The sequence below is a fragment of the Myotis davidii genome, unplaced genomic scaffold (genome assembly GCF_000327345.1).
Source record: "Myotis davidii unplaced genomic scaffold, ASM32734v1 scaffold54, whole genome shotgun sequence".
NCBI lineage: Eukaryota > Metazoa > Chordata > Mammalia > Chiroptera > Vespertilionidae > Myotis > Myotis davidii.
Window position 1 is genome coordinate 4,774,554 of NW_006287915.1, and position 20,884 is coordinate 4,795,437.

Here is a 20,884-nt window from a genome sequence, read left to right on the forward strand (position 1 = left end):
TAAGTAAATTAGTTTATCAGAGTCCTTTCATCAGCACTTCATCTGGTCCTCAGACACATCTCAAGACACAGGCAGGAAGCAGCAGCTCTCACCATTATCCCCCAAGGCCATGGAGGTCAAGTGGATGATTAGTTGGTAAGTGGGGAGTCAGAACAGCACAGGAGTCCGGGCCTTCTGCCTCTACACAGTAGCAGACTCCACACTCAAGTCAGATATGGCTTTTTTTTTTTTAAATTAAGTTCTCCGTCTCACATCGCACCACCAGGACATTTGACCTGTGCATGTCCGGTCACCTTGTAGATTTATAAAAAATAAATAAACGAGACCTGAATGTGCCCAAACTTGTGGCACAGGGAGTAAGTGTTCCAGAATGTCAGGAGAGGGAGAAAGAGGCAATGAACTGTGATGGTTCTTCTTCTTCTTCTTTATTCTGGCTTTTATTCTATTTGCTCCAGGTAGTCATTCGCTCTAGGGTTACAATGTATTTTTTAAAAAAATATTAAGGCAATGAATGCCTCTAGGGCTTTACTGATTCTTGGAAGATTTTATTTTACTTTATTATTATTTTAAAAAATATATCTTTATTGATTTCAGAGAGGAAGGGAGAGGGAGAGAGATAGAAACATCAATAATGAGAGAGAATCATTGATTGGCTGCCTCCTGCACACCCCTTACTGGGGATCGAGCCTGCCACCCAGGCTTGTGCCCCTGACCAGAATCGAACCACGAACCCTTCAGTCCACAGGCCGACGCTCTATCCACTGAGCAAAACTGGCCAGGGCTACTTTATTATTTTTTTAAAGACTCAAAAACAAATTTTATTTTTTCCCTTTTTATTGAATTTATTGGGTGATACTGATTAACAAAATTATATAGGTTTCAGGTGCAGAATTTTACAACACATAATCTGTACACTGCATTGTGTGTTCACCATCCCAAGCCAAGCCTCCGTACATTACCACTTATCTGTCTATACCAGCCGTGGGCAAACTACGGCCCGCGGGCCGGATCCCGCCCGTTTGAAATGAATAAAACTAAAAAAGAAAAAGACCGTACCCTTTTATGTAATGATGTTTACTTTGAATTTATATTAGTTCCATCCATGCTTTTGTTCCGGCCCTCCGGTCCAGTTTAAGAACCCATTGTGGCCCTCGAGTCAAAAAGTTTGCCCACCCCTGGTCTATACCCTCCTCCACCTTGCTTAATGCCCCTTCCCCCGGCAATCATCACACTGTTGCCTGTGTCCATAAGTTTTTAAACGATGGCACTGTTGATAAATTCCAGTGATGAATGAGGAATGAGCCATGGCTGTCTACAGGGTTTAAAACATAGTTAAATAAATTAAACTAGGGATATGATATACAGGGTGGGGCAAAAGCAGGTTTACAGTTGTGAGTAGGCAAAACACAGAGTTTATTGTATCCTTATTTGTTAATGATTGTATTATTTTCCATACGAACATAATGTAAACTTACTTTCACCCCACCCTGTATTGGGAAATGAACAGTAAGGGGAAGAGTGGTAATTTGGATTTATTAACTGTGATTTTTAAAAATTGAGTTTTGGGGTGAGAGTTTTATTTAATAGATAAAGAGATAAAGCACAGAGATGAGCAGCATAAACTAAATGAAAGAATACTTTCAGAACAATGCCTTAATTGTCATAACAAAAGTACACATTCACACACACACACACACACACACACACACACACACACAATGATAGCTATCTAAATGTCTGTATCTAGCTGTATGTTTGGTCATTTGTTAGTTCAGTTAGAATCCTATATGAAATATGATGCTTAATTATATGCATAGATATGGAACAACATTAATTAAGATTTTGTACCTATTGAGCAATGCTAAATTGATGAAATTCTACACCTGGAAATTCTGATGACACTTTTCTCATAGCCAATATGTAATGCTAGTGAATGAATAACCTGGATATCCAATCCCTACCTCCTAGCTCTTGGTTGCTTTCTCTCTCATGCCTTCTTGTTCATTCCCTCACATATACACATGGACAGACACACTATTATTATGAAACTCAGTTTAAACAACACTTTAAAGTGTTCCACTGTGTAACCTTAGCTGGTTTGGCTAATGGATAGAGCATCAGCCTGCGGACTGAAGGGGTCCCAGGTTTGATTCTGGTCAAGAGCACATGCCTGGGTTGCTGGCTCGATCCCCAGTGGGAGGCGTGCAGGAGGCAGCTGATCAATGATTCTCTCTCATCATTGATGTTTCTATCTCTCTCTCCCTCTCTGAAATCAATAAAAATATATCTATAATAATAAAAGCATAATATGTTAATTAGACTGGACATCCTTCCAGACAAAGCTGGGGCTGCCAGAGGGAAGCCTGGGTCCTGGGTGCCAGAAGGAAGCCGGTGCCGGCAGCCAGGGGAAGGAAGGCCCTCTTTTGCACGAATTTCGTGCATTGGGCCTCTAATACATGTATAAAAATAAAGTGTTCCACTGTGTAAACTACTGTGCTAGGCACTGTCGAGGGAAAGAAAAGCACAGATTAAATACGCAATTCCTAAACTTCTTTCTATTTTCTGAGTCTGGCTCTGAAAGTGAGTTTGGATCTTAGCTCTGGCACATTCTGACTTCACTGCCTTGGTAAGTTCCTTATTTCTCTGTACTTTAGTTTTGTAAAAAAAATCGTGAACTGGCCTGGCCAGTGTGACTCAGAGGTTGAGTATTGACCTATAAACTCGGAGGTCACGATTCAATTCCCGGTGACGGCACATACCCGGGCTGTGGGCTTGATCCCCAGCATGGGGCATGCAGGAGGCAGCCGATCAATGATTCTTCCTCATCATTGATGTTTCTATCTCTCCCTCTCCCTTCCTCTCTGAAATCAATAAAAATATATTTTCAAAAAATCTGTGAACTGGAAATAATACCTAACTTTATGGGGTTAGTAAGATGATTCAATGCGATAGTATGGGTAAAATATTTTGCACAATGTAAACTATTATTGTTGTCATTAGAATTATATTATTTTGAGGATTTTATATTCTAGAAGAGAACATAGACTTAAACATAGGTAAATCTAATAGAAACAATTAACAACGTAACAAAGGCAACCCATAAATTTAGCCTGGGGAATAAAGTAATAAACCAAGCAGAGTTGATCATTTTTCCAGGTTCTATGAATACTATCCCCTTTTGCCACTAAATAAATAATGATGTCTTCAAAACACGTTAGATGCCACGCAGAATTATATATGGGAAAGTGGTCTTTAAATCCAGCAAGTTGGCCAGCTCAGCAGAGGGAACTCAAGAACAGAATGAGAAAATGGAATGAACAGTCTTAAAAAGCTGTCCTCTATTTCTGAAATTTTGATTCCATGGTCAAGATACTTGATGGAGTTTCCAGAGGTATAAAAAAAGACAATTCAGAAAAACAGCATTTTCAAATAGTAGTTCCCTCCCTCTCTTTCTTCCTGATTTTTCTCAATTGTCTTTTGAAAAACTGGCCTTGAAAGAGAATGAACATTCACCTCATGAAGAAAGGAGTTATTTTGAATAAGTTGGGTCATTGAGGGAGGAATTCTATTAAATAAAGTCCTCGGGGAAGTGAATTATTGTTGATTCAGTTTGTGATATTAAGTTGGGGTGTCCTTCTTCCATTACATATTATAAGGAAATTAAAGAGAAAAGGATAGGAAATGAATGCCTTAAAAATATGAGGATAAAGAGGACTAAGTATTGTATATTAATTATGGTGAGGGTGGGAGGATAAGGATGTAAATAAGAAAATAACCCTGATGTTTGAAATTTACTAAAATTAATCTTTAAAAATATTGGCTAATGTCAACTAATCTGTTACTTTTAACTAAGGAGCTAACTTCTATAAGAAGCTCCTTGTACACATTTTTCTTTTTTTATTAGTTCATTCTTTCATTCATCAAAAATGTATTATGTATTGCATACCAGCTGTGAGGAAGGCAGACATGATCCCAACCTTGATGAAGGTTAAATGTTAGTCACAAGAAGGGCCAGAGATAGCCCTCGCTGGCTTGGCTCAGTGGATAGAACATTGGCCCGTGACTGAAGGGTTGCAGGTTTGATTCCAGTCAAGGGAACGTACCTTGGTTGCAGGTGCATGTGGGAGGCAACCAATTGATGTGTCTCTCTCACAACGATGTTGATGTTTCTCTGTATCACCCCCTCCCTTCCACTCTCTCTAAAAAAACAAAACAAAACAAAAAAACAATGGAAAAATATCCTCAGGTGAGGATTAACCAAAAAAAAAGAAAAAAGAAAAAAAACGGCCAGAGATAAAAGAAAAGAAAAAAAAAGAGGCTTCTGGATAACCCACAGTGAAAATCCATTCATTGAATGAGTAAAACCTACTGTACAGTCCAGTGATCTAAGCCTCCCCAGCAAACCCCTCCATATCAATGTAGGTACATTCAGCTGATTTATGTATTAAAACAATAGCATTTGTTAAAAATATAATGCTACCAAAAATAAATATAAACTAAAGGGGAGAAATTTGAATATTATCCTGTTGGGGAAAAAAGAGATTGATGTAATGTCATTTGATTGTGATGGAACATTCTTTCCACCTCCCAAAGTGGATTGTGTGGTGCATCAACAATTTAAATTACTCCCCAAATGGGACCCTGACTTTCAGGATTTATAAAAAGCAAGTATTTTAAAAAGAGGTCATTGCCTAAACAACTCCTTTAATCAGAAATCAGAGGATTTACTCCACGGATGGTGCCAAGCTTTCTTCACGAAGACTACCATGGTGCTTCACTTCCTTAGTCCCCATCACTCAAAAGGGGAAGAGGATCAAATTAATTTTTAAATGCAGAGTTTTGGTTTATACTGTTCTTTTTCATCTTCTGGAAATTGATTACAAGACTTAATCAAGATTCCTCTGTGTATCATTAGCCAATTTAGCTTCCTCGTTTTTAATTTAATCTCCCCCCCCCCCCAGGGAGTTTGGGAGAGCATGGTTCTAAGTCTATGGTGGATTTCATGCTTTTCTGTTCAAGCCTTGAGGGAAGCTAAATTTAAAAGTAGGAAAATAGTAATTAAAAGTGATGAGGACAAAAAGCTTTGGTGCTATGAAATGTGGACTCCCTGACCCAAACCGAACCAAGCAGCAGTTTTTGGTTTGGATTATAGCTTTTCTTCCTATTTTAATAAACATGAACCAGTATTCAAACTTTTAATATCCTGCTGCTTAACTATTTCCAAAGAGCCATCCAGCTCTCTTAAACGGCCTTTGTTTTAAAATTTTAATTTGTTTGGCCCAGTCTCACCTTAGAATGCCGTAGCCTCATGGTAAACTCTTTTATAAGTTGATTTCCAGAATCACAAGCAATTCTTCTATTTCCCCCTCCCAACTAAGTGCTTCCTCATGTGCCAAAATTGTTGGTGCTGACAGCTTTCCTGCCTTGTTTTATCTGGTTCCCACAGTAAGTCTGAGAGACAAACACAAGAATGTGTCCAGCGTTGACTGGACGCACCGTGGCCACAGCGATACTTACAGCTCCTCTAGGAAGCGGAGACTGTGCAGAGGACTCGGGGGTAGCTGACTGATGTTGTTCATGCTGAGGTCTCTGGAGAGGAAAACAGACAGCGTGTGAGGAGCAGCGTCTGCCACCGCAAGGGAATCCAGCTGTTCAGTTCGCACATCTTTAAGCAGTAGAGCCAAATGAACTCATTCTTTTGCTTGACAAATACAACGCGATTGTGCACCTTAAACATATTCCTATCCTACCCCTCCCCACCCCCCATCACCAGGGGCTCTCTATCAAGTTAGAGACCCTAGGAGGAGCTTATACGGATTCAAAACGATTTAGACCATTCATGGGCATGGTTGTAATTCTTCAGGTTTAAGACTACGTGATTAGGACGGCAAGGAAAGGCATAACTCAGTGCTAGACATAACTCAACGCCGTGTCTTGCTTTACACTTTGTGACAAAGAGAAATGTCTTCACCATGCAACGCTGGAAGTCCTGCCTCTCCGGGGCTATAAGCACCTTGTAAAAACAAATGTTTTGATTCAAAGAAACTTAAAAAAACAAAACAAAACCAAACAAGACAAAAAGCCTATTCCCTCCTTCTAACATGTTCCTTTTACAGGTTCTCGGATTGCATTAAATAAGTGAAATGAACCATAAAACAAGGGTGTAATGCGATCCTGCTCTGTAGCACACTTCCTGCTGGGCCTGCACAGTAGTTCCTGGCACAGGAAACAACAAGCCACTTTGGGCAGAACTCAATCAATTTTTGTTTTAAGAGAAACTCCATGTAATTAGATTTTATTCTGTTTTATTTTTCTGGTTAAAACTTTTTTTTTTTTTTTACTGTGTCCCACATAATCCTACAGCATCACTGGTATATGCCATCTGTATCTCAGCTCCCCAAAGACGGCTAGACAGATTCTAATCAAGACCAACTAAGACTTTATGTAACCGTCAGCTGAAGGTTGACTTAAGAAAACACTCGTTGCTCACACCCGAAGATTCCGATCTAATGTCATTGAAATCTCAGACCAGATCTACATGCTTAAAGTTTATCTTGCGATGCACAATGAGCTTCATATTTATTATTTCCATATTGATGTAATCGGCATAGAACACTGTATTAGGCATACAACATAATTTGATATATGTACATATTGTGAAGTGAGTACCACAAAAAGTTAGGTTAGCATCCATCATCATTCATATTGACAAAACTTGTTTTCTCGTGACGAGACCTTGTAAGATTTATCTCATAGCAACTTTCGAATCCACAATACAGTATTGTTAATAAGAGTCACTCTGCTGTACATTACATTCCCAGGAATTATTTATCTTATAACTGGAAGTTTATGTCTTTTGCCAACCATCACCCATTTCACCCATTCGCTTTATTGAAAAAAAATCTGGATTTTTCTGTTATTGAAGGGGCCACATCCATTGCACACAACCAGCTGATTTCATTGAGGCTCAGAACTGAGGAATCATTCACTTTCTGACTTTAAAAAGTCACTAGTGGGAGCACTTTCGATCTTGCTTCCCAGCAACTGTCCTCAGATTTGGGCCTAATGAACTCTTATAAAAATAAAAGTCACCAGTGTGTACAAGGAAGATAAAATACTCTGCTAAATGTTTTAGACTAGAGTGCGGTAAAAAAGCAGAATTGTTAATTTTAATGTTGGTGAACAATAATGTAGCTGAGTTAAATGCGATGTTCTCAAGCTAAAACTAAACCATGCCAAAAATCTGCATTTTTCTGGCATTATCTAGAGAGCCAAATAACTGATTAGCATTTTCAGGGTTTTTTTGTGTGCAGATATTTCTCTGAAGTAGTAAAGTTGTTTAGTTTCCTGAACAGACATGGATTCAATGAATTGATGCAGTTTCTGGATTCCTCACAGTGACTATGGGATCTCTTCAAAGACTTGCTATTTCTCAGGGATATTCACTTGTTTGCTAACTGCTATCCCACTTACTTCCTGAAGAGGATCCAGGTGGTTTGCTTGTGGAGCATGTTGATTGGCCACCTAGATTGAACCAGTCTCAGCATCACGACAGCTGGTGTGGAGAGTGTTGACTTTCCTCTCCCCTGAAATATTCCTGAGTAATGTGCAAATCAGTCTGGGACAAGCATTAATCTTGTCTACGTGCAGAAAGCTCTAAGCAGAACAAGGAAATTTACACATTAAGGAGATTCATAAGCACTCCGCATTATTTATCACCGGATTTTAGGTACCTGGAAGGGAAGCTTATATAAGCCTTCGCTCTCAGGGTTCCTACTAGAGCACGCTGAGGGTGGAGCAGCAGAAGGGTGCAGGCGTTGTCAGGGTAGAGTGTCAGGTTCAGTGTCTCGGGTTTGAATTCAGACCTCTCCGTTCACTAGCTGTATGATCTTGGAAAATTAACCTCCCTGTGCAGGCTTCCTCATATTTAAAAAAGGTGTCTCTACATTAATAGTTTGAAACCCTATGATTAGCTGTTTCCAATGAGAAGAGAGTGACTTAATTTTCTTCTTAAAAGGGAGAGTACCTCCCTTTCCAACAGGAATTAAGAACTTCTCTGTGTTACCTGACATGTGGTTCCTCTTAGAAAATGAGCTAGTATTGCTAAACCAAAACCTTATCACCTGTTTTTGATAAGGTTTCAAATAAAAGAGTTTGATAAGGTTTTTGATAAAAGAGTTTCCAGCAATGCCTAAAGCAGAAATAATTTTTTAAAATGACAATCTAATATAAAATGAAACAGGCCTTTAAAATATAAATTCAGAGTGGGTAAGGTAAAATGTAATTTGTTTTTATTCACTTTTTCCTTCTCTGTGAGTAAAAGACCAAGTTTTTAAAATTTCTAACTTGCTGTGGACTTATATTGTTATAAAATATAATAAAAATTAATTATAAAAAAGTAAAATAAAAACACAAAGATATACAAAATAGAAGCCTCAATATTTTGTTACGTAATTCAATAGAGATTATTTAATTACTATAAAAGTTCCTAAACCTTTACTCTCAAATTCTTTTTTTAAAAATATTTTTTTATTGATTTCAGAGAGAAAGGGAGAGGGAGAAAGAGATAGAAACATCAATGATGAGAGAGAATCATTGATTGGCTGCCTCCTGCACACTCCACACAGGGGATCGAGCCCACAAATCAGGCATGTGCCCTTGACAGGAATCGAACCTGGGACCCTTCAGTCCACAGGCCGATGTGCTATCCAAATTCTTACCGGTTGTGAATCAGTAAAAACACAGCCATGGCCTGGCTGGTGTGACTCAGTGGTTGAGTGCCGACCTATGAACTAGATCACAGTTCGATTCCTGGTTAGGGCACATGCCGGGTTGCCGGCTCGATCCCCTTTAAGTGGAGAATGAATCCAAGTCATCTTCAACTTTTCCTTTGTCCACTGTCCCTATGTCCATAAGGCACCCAGTGTTACTTCTACTACGGATCTTGCTTCTGGGTCTGGCCTCTCTTTCTTCTTGATAACTGCTCACTGTGTGTCTTTATGCTAGGTCACCTCCTATACCACGGCCAGAGAGGTCGCCCTGAAAAGTTCATCTGATGGTCACTCCACTCAAACCCACTGTTAGCCAATAGCACAGACATCCCCTTAGGTGAGTGATTTGGAAAAGGGCTCCTCCTCTGCAGGTGTCCTAGTCTGTACATTACAGAAAAGATCGTTCTCCCACTGAAGGAGCCACAGAGTGGGGTGAATGCCTTGGCAAGCAGGGCTTGGCCTGGAGCTCCGCCCCCATGGAGGAGCCCTGCTCAGCTGTAGCCATATGGGACGCCCCTGTCTGAGAATTTTCGCTGGCTCCAGGCCTCTTCGAGGAACTAGTGCCCACATTTTTTAGGCTTTACACCATCTGGCCTAATATTTGTTTCCACCTTGATTTGATGCCACTTGTCTCTGCACGATGTGTGCTCTGGTTACACTGAAACTCTTGCTGTTCCTCTGTGTATGTCTCTGTCTTCACACATCTGATTCTCTTTTTCCAGAATACAGGAGTCCCTGTATTTCCAAATTACCACTCCAGTGCTCTCTCGCTTCCCTCCCCCGATTTAAAATCTAGCTTAACAGACCCTGTGTTTCTGACACAACCTCTTATCTTTCTGGTTTAGTTGTTCTCTATTTTAACTTCTAGTCCTTTGATATTTCCAGTATCAAAGCCTTGTTTTAGCCTAAGAGCCGAGCTTAGATCGTGCATTGATCGCCCGGATCAGTATCTCACTAACATACTCAACTCCCGAGTCCCTGTCTTCTGTTTCACTCTCCTGGCAAAACCCCAGCTCTGGAAAAACACCATAATTCTTCCTCTCTGTTACTATCCCAGGGCACTGAGTGATACTAGAGAATAAAAACTCACAAATGTGCAGATTAGTGACTATAAATTCATGGTCTTTGTGGGTTCTCAACACTGCTGCACAATCCTGTTATTTGTTATTGCTTAGTTTACTCCCACAGGGACTGTTGCCAACCTTTACCACTTGCCTCAAACCTCTTAATCAACAACCATCCCCATTATGGGATACCTTCCCTGTACTTTATGGAAATAAATGGAATTCTTTAGACCACCAAACATGTTATTGGCCAAATCCTTGTTCTCTTTTATCACCTGCTTACTATACCCATTCTTTTCTCCTGGGTCAGTCTTGCTCCTGAATCCCATTCCCTTTCTGATGCTACAGCACATCACTCCATGAATAATTCCTTTGATTTCCTATAGTTTTTATCCTCTTCTCCTTCCTATTCACTGTGTAGATATAGTTAAGTCTTTTCCATGACTGAAACAAAAGGAAAACAGGATCTTTCAATCCCATGTCTTCCTCTACCTGTTACTCAATCTTTCTCATTCCCTTTGGGGTTGTTTCTGGTCTACAATTATACTCTCCACTTCCCATTTCCTTTCTGACCATAACACATAAACTTCCATCCCTACACTCCAATAAAACTGCTCTTGCCGAAGAAACAGTGACCTCCATACTGTCAAATCTGATGAACACATGACTTACTGGGCCTCTCTCTTGCATTAGATGTGCTCTTTCTGGAAATTACGCTCTCTTGTTTCCAAGTCATCATTCTCTCAGGACTCTTTTCATACTTTCCCAATCTTTCCACTTTATAGAGTCCTTTGTGGAATTTTCTTGTATCTACTCCTTACATGCCAGTGTTCTCTGGAGTTGTGCCCTTGGCCTAGAGCTCTTCAATCTCTACCCTCTTTCTTGGAGGCTATTACTTACTCTCAGGGGTTTAAGTATCACTTAAAAACCCATAACCTTCCAAATCCATATTCCTAGTCTTAATCTCTCTCCTACGTTTCAGAATCATACAACTCACTTTTGGATGTGTCCACTTAGCAATCTTATAGGAATGCACCATGTCAAAAATGGGAAAAAAACATTTTTTTTTCTATTCCAAACTTGTTTGTTCTTCTTAGAGCTAGATTTTAGTTAATGCCACAACTGTCTTCCAGTTTAAAAAGCCCAATTCTTGGATACTCTCCAAGCCTTCTTCCCTTTTTTTCATCAGCTCTGCCTATTCCTTTTTCTCTCTCCTTACTCTGCCCTGTTGCAGGCCCTGCCCCTTCTGACCCAGGCACCTGAAATTGCCTTCCAATTCTGTGGCTGGCTGCTACCAGCCTTATCCCTTTAGACCAGCGGTTCTCAACCTGTGGGTCGCGACCCCTTTGGCGGTCGAACGACCCTTTCACAGAGGTCGCCTAAGACCATCCTGCAGATCAGATATTTACATTACGATTCATAACAGTAGCAACATTACAGTTATGAAGTAGCAACGAAAATAATTTTATGGTTGGGTCACAACATGAGGAACTGTATTTAAAGGGCCAGAAGGTTGAGAACCACTGCTTTAGACCCACCTTCCAAATGGCAGTGAGAATGATCTATAAAAAAAATTCAGAATTAGACAAATCACCATCTTACTTAAAACCTTTCCAAATGAAATCCACATTTGTTAGTATTACACACAAGCTCCATTGTATAGCACACAGCCTTTCACCACTCTGGCACACGGATTCTGATTCATCCTTCAAGACCTGTGGTAGGGTGTCATCTCCTCCAGGAAACCTTCTCTGACCTCTAAGGTTAGTGTAAGTGATTTGCTCTCTGTCCTCCTGCTTCATTGCACACAGTAGGCTGTATTCAGGATCAATGGCCTTTTTTTTTAGTTCAATCACAGTACTTGTAGTGTTTAGCCAAGCCTGGCCATGTAGAAGATATTCAGTGAACGTTGAACTGAATCCTCTTCTACTTCTTCCTGTGAGTGAGCAAATGATCTTACCCATTAAAAAAAATTACATATATATGTAATATATAACATATATATTTATAATATATATATATATATATTTCAGAGAGAAAGGGAGAGGGAACGAAAGATAGAATCATCAATGATAAGAGAGTCATTGATTGGCCAAAACCGGTTTGGCTCAGTGGATAGGGCGTGGATAGGGGTTCGATTCCGGTCAAGGGCATGTACCTGGGTTGCGGGCACATCCCCAGTGGGAGATGTGCAGGAGGCAGCTGATCAATGTTTTTCTCTCATCGATGTTTCTAACTCTCTATCCCTCTCCCTTCCTCTCTGTAAAAAATCAATAAAATATATTTAAAAGAAAAAAAAAGAGAGAGTCATTGATTGGCTGCCTTCTGCATGCCCCCTACTGGGGATCAACGCCTACAACCCGGGCATGTACCCTAACTGGGAATCAAACTGTGACCTCCTGGTTCATAGGTTGATGCTCAACCACTGAGCCACACCGGGTAGGCCAATCTTACCCATTTTTTAAAAAAAATTCCATGTTTCTCATCATATGGCTACACTGCTCCTAAGTGTAAAGTATATAACCCTTCTGATATAAAACACTTTTGGAAACAAAATCCACTTTGTGTTGCATCTACCTTCCACAATGGTTTTTGCTCATAATTACAATTATGTTTTCTCTTTTGAGTCAATCATACTTGCTTTCTGTCCCAGGAATTCCTCAAAAATTCTCATTCCCCTTCTGCCCCCATGCTCAAGCACTGCTATGCTGCTGCTACTGCTCTTCCCCGCTCCTCCCTCTATTCTTCCCCTTTCTCTTCCTCCTCCTCCTTCTTTTGCTTTCTCCTCCTCTTTCCTTCTATGTTTCCTTTTCTCCTCCTTCTCCTGCTAAAATATCTTTCCTATCATTACTATGGATTTGTTGTGGGAAGGATAACTGCAGTAGGTACTTAGTCTGCCATCTTAAAATCCAGCCACACTGTCGATATTTGAGACTTGGTACACAAATCAGTGAACAAAGAGGCTGTTTCTTATAGTGTGACTATTAAACAAATTAAGAAAACAACAACAAAAAATGATTCTTTAGTCTCTGCCCCACTTGAAGACAAATATTTTCTTCTTTAGCAGCATGGTGCAATTCCTATTTCTTCTAAGTACAACCATTTAAAACTTGTCTTGGGAGATCCAGTAGCTTTTAGCTTTCTGCCAGAAACCTTTGTTAACAATGGATCCAGGCTGGAGCTGTTCCAGCACTTTTTAATTGATCACTTTTCAAATATGCCTCTGAAGATAAGCCATGAACTTCAAAAGGAAAGGTGCAGGCTTGCATAGCATTTTATGATAATATGAATAATGTTATTTCCAGGTGCTTTTTTCATGTTATTGTTCTTTTTTTTCATCCTCACCCTGAGGAGTGAGGATATTTTTTCCATTGATTTTTTTTTTTTTTTTGAGAGTGGAAGGCAGAGGGAAGGGGAAGAGAGAAAGAAACATTCATGTGAGAGAAACACATTGATTGGTTCCCTTCCACATGCATCCCGACCTACCTGGGGCAGGGATCGAACCTACAACCCAGGTAAAGCCCCCTACCGGGAATTGAACCCAAGACTCTCTGGTGTGCAGGCCGATGCTCTAACCACTGAGCCACCGGCCAGAGCTATGTTATTGCTTTTAACTCTAAAATGACGTACCTTTGAAAATGACTTTTTACTGAAGTAAAGCATATATGGGAAAATGAATAAATCTTAAGTGTCCAACCTAATGGGTTTTCAGTGTGCACACACCCTGGTACTTGAGAAACAGAACAGTGCCATCTCCTCACAAGTTCCCTCATGTTCCCAAGGAGCTAGTCTGCTCACTTTTACTAGTAATATTTTATATTAGGTTTTGCTTGGTTTTGATCTCTCTATAAATGGAATCATACAGTGCATAGTTGTGTGGTTTTTTTTTTTTTTAAGATTTTATTGTTAGGGCAGTTTTAGGTTCACAGGAAAATTGAGAGGCGACTACAGAGATTTCCCATATGCTCCCAAACCCACATGTGCACAGCCTCCCCCATTATCAACATGGCCTACCAGAATGGTACATTTGTTACAACTGATGAACCTATTGACACACACCACCCAAAGTCTGTAGTTTACATTAGCATTTACTCTTGGTGTTGTACATTCTATAGGTTTGGGCAAATGTATAATGACATGTATTCACTATAACAGTATCATACAGAGTATTTTCACTCTAAAACCCCTCTGTGCTCTGCCTACTCATCCCTCCCCTCTCCTACTACCACGCTTGGCAATCACTGAACTTTTTACTGCCTCCATAGTCTTGCCTTTTTCCAGAATCCCATATATTTGGAATCATACCACATGTAGCCTTTTTTGATTGTTTTGTTTCCTTTCACTTAGTAATACAGAACATAGTTGGGTTTTTTCTTGCTCATTATGTTTATGAGATTTTTACATGTGTGGTTCATAACAATAGTTTTTTTCTTTTCAATGCAATATAGTATCTCATTTTTATTATTATAACAACTGTTGGGTTGAATATTTGGGTTCTTTTTAGTTTGTGGCTATTATGAATAGGGCTGCTATAAACATTCTTACATATGTCTTTTATTGAACATATTATATGTGTTCATTTCTGTTGGGTATATATCTAGGAGTGGAATTATTGGGTCTTGATGTATATATGTTAAACTTTACTATTAGAATCCTGTCAAATAGTTCTCTAAAGTGGTTTGATTGATTCATACTTCTATCAGCATTGTAAGAGAATTCTAATTGTTTGACAGCAAATTGTTTCCTTTTGTTATTACCAAAATTGGTATTATTTTTCTTTTAAATTTTAGTCATTTGGGTTAAATTACCATGATGTCTCACTGTGGTTTTAATTTGCATTTCCCTTGTACCTAAGAGAGTTGCATATCTTTTCATACAACTTTTGTCCATCAGGATATGCATTTTTACAAAGTGTCAGAAGAATATTTTGTCTTATTTGATGAGCTTCCTATTAAAAGCAAAACTTACTTGTTAAAAGTGGAACTATACGTTGATATGTAAAGGACAAGCTAATAATCCTCTCATTCTTCTCATGTAATTATGCTTCCAGAGGTTTCAAAGTTATTCTTTAAAACAGCCGACAGTGTAATAGTTAAGAGTGTGAATTCTGGCACTGCTCAGCCTTAGTTTGAATCCTGGCTTTGTTATTTCTGAGCCGAACATTCAGCAAGTTACTTAACATCTCAGTGCCTCCGTTACCTAGCCTGTACAATGAAGATGATGATAATAATCCGTGTTGTAGAATCGTTATGCAAAATAATTGAGCTAATACTTATAAAGTACTTAGTATTTGGCATAGTAAAGGCACTACATGTTTTGCTATCATCATTATTATAATCAAAACTCTTAATGTTTTTACAAAAACATTACTTGAAACTGGTACCTGTACAGACATAACAAGAGTAGGGAAATGTTAGCCCATTGTTGCTTATGGTTATCTTGAAAAACCAAAATTAGAGGATAATTTAAAAAATGTTTAGAGATAGCTATCTTATGCTCTATTGGTCCCTTTGCTTTGTCAACAATTTTTAAATGGAAGCTTTAAAAGACAGAGTCTCAAAGCAAAGCTCATTTGAAAAAAATTACATTCTCATTCTCATCTCATAGATAGAAATTGTTCATGTGAGTGGGCATTCATCAGCCTTGTTTACAGCAAGAGAAGAGATAGAAGTAGTTATCTGTGGGGAGATCACTTACTTAAAAACCTTATGTGCTTAGAACACACCCCAAAATAGAGAAATAAGCAAGAAGACAACAAAACCAAACCAAACAAACAATAACTAAAGCAAACCAAACCCTTTTGGGACAGTCAGAATCAAAAGCCCATGAAGTTAATCATGGATGTTTATGCACTTTTCTCAAAGGAAAAGGTCCTGATCAGAAGTGAACTATTTTTTATTTAGGCAATCTTGGTGTGTTTTTTTGTTTTGTTTTGTTTTGAAATCCATAGCAACATGAAATCCATAGCAGTGGGAGGCAGACTCAACAAAGCTGGTAATGATGTGGGAATGCAGATGTAAGAATTGCAATAATAATAATAAATAACAATATCATCATAAAATGCACAGGTCTTTGATTCAGTGTCATTGTTATAGATATTTCAAAAGCTTTCAACCAATTTGGAATCAATTATCCTTCCAAGATAAAGGAGAACTTTATACATTCTAGTGGACTATCCAATAACCAAAAATCATCTGAAAGTTTAGGTATCTAGGAATACCATAAGGTTCTATCTCTTCTTCCTTTCTCTATTTTCTGTGAACAATTTCTAGCCTTGAACTTGTACCTGTGCAACAGATCTATATTTCTAACAGCTTTCTTTTATAACTTCTCCATGTGATTAATCAACCAGTTACCTACAATGTAACGCATTATAAACTGAACTCATTTTCGCTTTTCCCCAAACCAGCTTTGCTCTTTTGTCTTCTCATCTTGATTAACGCATTCTTTAAAGCAACCAGCTAGAAACTTAGAGTTTATTTATTTATGTTTTTACATTCTCTTACCATTCATCTTCACTCTCCTTTAAATGATCATTAGTCCTGTTGGTTATATCTCTGAAATGTTTCTGGAATAATAATAACTAACATTTATTTGTGTCAAATAATACTAAGATTTATCTGGAGGACACACACACACACACACACACACCAACAGAATCTAACGAATCTTCAGCTAACTACCCATTTTATAGATGAAGAAACAGAGGCACATAAAACTTTAGCTTTCCCAGGGTGACACTAGCAGTAAGTGGCAGAACCAGGGTCTGAACCAGGTCTGTCTGACTCCTAAGTTAATGGAATCAGCCACTTGCAGCTACACTGTATACTGGAATCCATGCTTTAATTTCCAGTTTTTGTGTCCATAGCTTAAATTTAGGCCTTAATATTTGCTTGACTGTTTTCACTCCTAAGAAGTATCATGCAGGTAGAGGGATGCCTCAGGGCAAGTCTCTCTACTTCTCTGCACCTGCTCACACCTTTGTGGCATCTCTGGCAGCTCTCACCTCTTGGCCAGTCCCTTCAAATGATCCTATTCAGACCACCTCTCTGGACCATCTATTCTACTTCCTTTGCCTTTGGACATCATCCTTTGGGTCCTGCTTAGCTCCATGGTCTACAGTCCCTGGTCTATCTCTCCTCTCACCCGGATTCCAGAATTCCAGTTGAAACCCCAGGCTTCCCACTTATCTCAGAGGGAAGATCAAGCCATTGCAATGAGTTCCTTTTTTTTTTTTTCCGCAATGAGTTCTTAATAGTCCTCTCTGCCTTCATTCTCCATTCTCTCCTCTTTCCCAGTCCCTCTCAAGTTATCTTATTATTTTTGCCTAAAGTATCAAAAAACTAATATTTTATATTGTGCTTCCTTTCTTTCATTTAACAATAATTCCTTTTTTTTGGTCTAGAACTTTAGAGTTTACAAAACACTTTATACCCAAAAATTCTTCCTAATTTGTCTTAGAAATGCAGAAATGTTGGAGCACAATTTACACTATATTTCCAAAAAGTTGCTTTGAAACCAATTAAATTTTTTTTCCTGTGTCCGATATTTGAACATGGATATTTGCAGAGTCCTAACTAAGACCATGCTATAATTCACAATATTATTGTTCACTTGAGTAACATATTCTGGTTTTCTTTATGCTTAAAAAAAACCCCAAACAACTAGCTTTGGAACTAGAATAGGGTTTCTTAACCTTGACCCTACTGGCATTTGGGGCTGGGTAATTCCTTGCTGTGGGGCTGTCCCGTGGATTGTAGGTGTTGAGCAGCATACCCGGCTTTCCCCACCAGGTGCCAGTAGCCCCTCTCCCCACCCTGTGACAATTAAGGACTTTTCTAGACTGTTATGGGCTGAACTGTATGTTGAAGTCTTAACCCTCAAGAACTCAGAATGTGATTATATTTGTAGACAAGGTCTTTAAAGGGGCAATTAAGTTAGAATGAGTTCATTAGAGTGGGCCCTTTTCTGATATGACTGGTACCCTTATATGAAGAGGAAATTTGTACACAGACAGGGACAGAGGGAAGACCATGTAAAGACACAGGAAGAAGGAACACTCTACAAACCTAAGACAGAGGCTTCAGGCAAAACCAACTATGCTGACACCTGGACCTTGGAAGGGTAGCCTCCAGGACTATGAGAAGTGCCTGTTATTTAAGCCACCCGTTCTGTGGTGCTTTGTTATGGCAAACTAATGCCCAGACATTGCCAAATAAATGTCCCGTAGGGTCAAATCGCCCCTGGTTGAGAATCACTGAGCTAGTACCCATGAATTACACATAGGAAACTATTAATTTTGCTTTTTGTGATGACAGAAAAAGTAAGTTTCCAATGTGTTCTTTTTCTTCAAAAGAGGGAATTAAGAAGGACCTTCACTCCACACTCCTCTTTCACACCATAAATACCTTTTAGCAGATAATTTCATTACCTTATTATTGGACAATGAAAATATAAAATAAAAGGCAGAGCTAAAGACTGTAAGATATAGTGCTTATACATTCCAGGGAGTGACTCTGGCACTGTGTCACTGAGTCTCTTAAATAATTCCAGGCCTGTGGCTGCGCTTAATGGCTCCACGATAATTACCCAGAAAAGACCTCCAAGGCAATATTTCAAAGAAAATCTTCCAAAAGATTTCATTAAAGGAACTAGATCTATTTTATTTCACTCAGGCAGAAATTCCCATTGTTTTCCCTGCCCTGTGCAATAAGCAAGATACTGAAATATCCTGCAGTCAACACGGTGTGACTATGGGACCTTTTCATGCCAGCAGGTTGAGATCTTTCTCTCCCATCCATGTTCCAGCTAATATCTGGAACTATTATTATTAAAAAAGATGAATCTGGTCCATCATCCTGCCCTGTCCCATGGGTTCTAAAAGCCATTGCTGGTTGCTCATCACCTGCAGAATGGAGCCTACATCTTGTAATCTAGCTGAGGGATGAGGAAAGGGAAATAGGTTATAGATTTGGAAAAGAGGCCAGGGTCTCAAATGACAGTTCAGTCACTACACTGCTGTTAGAATTTTTCACTATTATGCTTTTGTGGCCTGAACTTGCTAAGGCTGTACTGTCACACCTATTTCATGCTGCCATAGTGAGGATGAGATGAGATAATATAGGTGCATGCCCTTAACTCAGTGTCGGACACTGGAAAGGGCTTTACCAGTTGTCGGCTGAAGTTCCTATGCGTTTACCGCTCCCCAAACCTTTCCAAATAGTCTATCTTCCAGTCACAACCAACTGCCTTTGATTCTCCCAATGTGTCCTGAGGTTTTGCTTTTGAGATGGACACAGGACGTAGATTTCCAATGAACTTGGTGTTTAAGGGGAGGGATGTGGAGGAGCCTGTCCTGTGGCTTCCTGCTCCAGGCTTTGCTAGAGCCGTGCAGACTAGTGAAACTGCACGTCAAGTGCCTGGCACAGGGCCGCGGCCAGAGGAAGCAGTCATCATCTGCTCCTGGTCACATCTGCCTGCCCAGATCCCCCTCATTCCTCGTTCCTCAGGCTCTCCCACTTCCTGCTTCCACTCCTGGCCCCCTCCATCAGCGCTCCACATGGCAGCCAAACGTAGCTTTCCAAAACAGAATTAGATAATTCTCTAGCACTGCCTGAAATCCTCCAACAGATTCCTGTTTGCTCCTAGATTAAATCCAAATGCCTCGGTGTGGCTGACAGGCCCTGACTGATCAGGCTCCTGTTAACCCTCCATCCTCACCCTGACTCACTGTCCCCTCGCTCACAGGTGATACCCATGGCCATGCAGTTTCTCCTACACCCCAAGTGCTTTCCCTCCTCGGGCCTTTTCTGTGCACTGACCTATGACCTTGGCGGTCCACTGCATTTCACCCTCCCTTCCAAAGGCTGGCTCCTCTTTATTCTTTTTTTGTTGTTGTTCCTCACCTGAGGATATTTTTCCATTGAGTTTTTAGAGAGAGTGGAAGGGAGGAGGAAAGATAGAGAGAGATAAACATCGATGTGAGAGAGACACACTGGCTGCCTCCCCCATGTGCCCCGACCAGGGCCCGGGATTGACTCTGCAAGTGAGGTAATGCCCTTGACTGGAATCCAACCTGGGACGCTTCAGTCCTCAGGCCAAACACCCTAGCCACTGAGCCAAATTGTTTAGGTTCTGTATTATTAAATATAGCTTTTTCAGTAAGTTCTCTTGAATCCAGAATAGGTCTTTTCCCACCTTTCCTTGCTCTTCTTCCTACCCCCCCACTTCCCTCCACACTCCCCACCCCAACTTCCCACCACCATTCTTTTCATTTAGAACAGTCTGTGGCCACATTTTCAATTACTGTCCTATCTTCCTTTCTTTTTTTAAATTAAATATATTCTTATTGATTTTAGAGAAGAGAGAGGGAGAGAGAGATAGAAACATCAATGATGAGAGAGAATCATTGATTGGCTGCCTCCTGCATAACCCCTACTGGGAATGAAGCCCGCAACCTGGGCATGTGCCCTTGACTGGAATCAAACCTGGGACCGTTCAGTCCGTAGGCCGACGCTCTATCCACTGAGCCAAACCAGCTAGGGCCTGTCTTCCTTTCTTGAATGCCATGAGGGCAGGGGTGTGTGAAATCACTAACTCTCTGCACAGCATCTGGCACATGGTAGACAATCAATATATACTTCTGTTGAGTGACCTACCTGCTGAGTGAATGCTACATTATCCGACATTATTCCCTTCCTCTCTTATTTCTAGGAGGATTATTTTTACTAAGTATGTTTTTGTGGGCCTTGAAGGATAGTATACAAAGCAGATTAAAGAATACAGTGTCTTCCTTGTATTTCCTTTAGACAGTTGGCTAAAATGTACTTTAAAAAATACCTCTACTAGGAATGCTAATCTATCAAAAAGATAATAATGGATAGAAAAAAGAAAAGAGATCCCAATAAATCTCACTGATAATTTTTGAGTTAGTTTCTAGTTGAATATGGAAGATGTAGAAACATGATTGTATTTCAAAATTAAATAGAGAGGGCCTGAACTCTATTCCTATTTTGTTATTGAATAGTATGTGGTCTGCTTAGATACATA

At 39.7% G+C, this 20,884-nt stretch overlaps 1 protein-coding gene across 1 annotated transcript in view; it reads right to left on the bottom strand.

The window, feature by feature from the left end:
* The window catches only part of LGR5 (leucine-rich repeat containing G protein-coupled receptor 5), a 102,202-nt gene extending 81,679 nt beyond the window's left edge, over positions 1-20,523 (bottom strand). Inside the window, exons 1-3 of the mRNA XM_015561329.1 lie at positions 20,494-20,523; positions 11,514-11,715; positions 5,518-5,665 (exon numbers count right to left, since the gene is read on the bottom strand). Of these exons, the coding sequence (XP_015416815.1) occupies positions 5,518-5,665; positions 11,514-11,715; positions 20,494-20,523 (380 nt within the window). The remainder of the gene's footprint in view (positions 1-5,517; positions 5,666-11,513; positions 11,716-20,493) is intronic.
* Between the last annotated feature and the right edge of the window lie 361 nt (positions 20,524-20,884).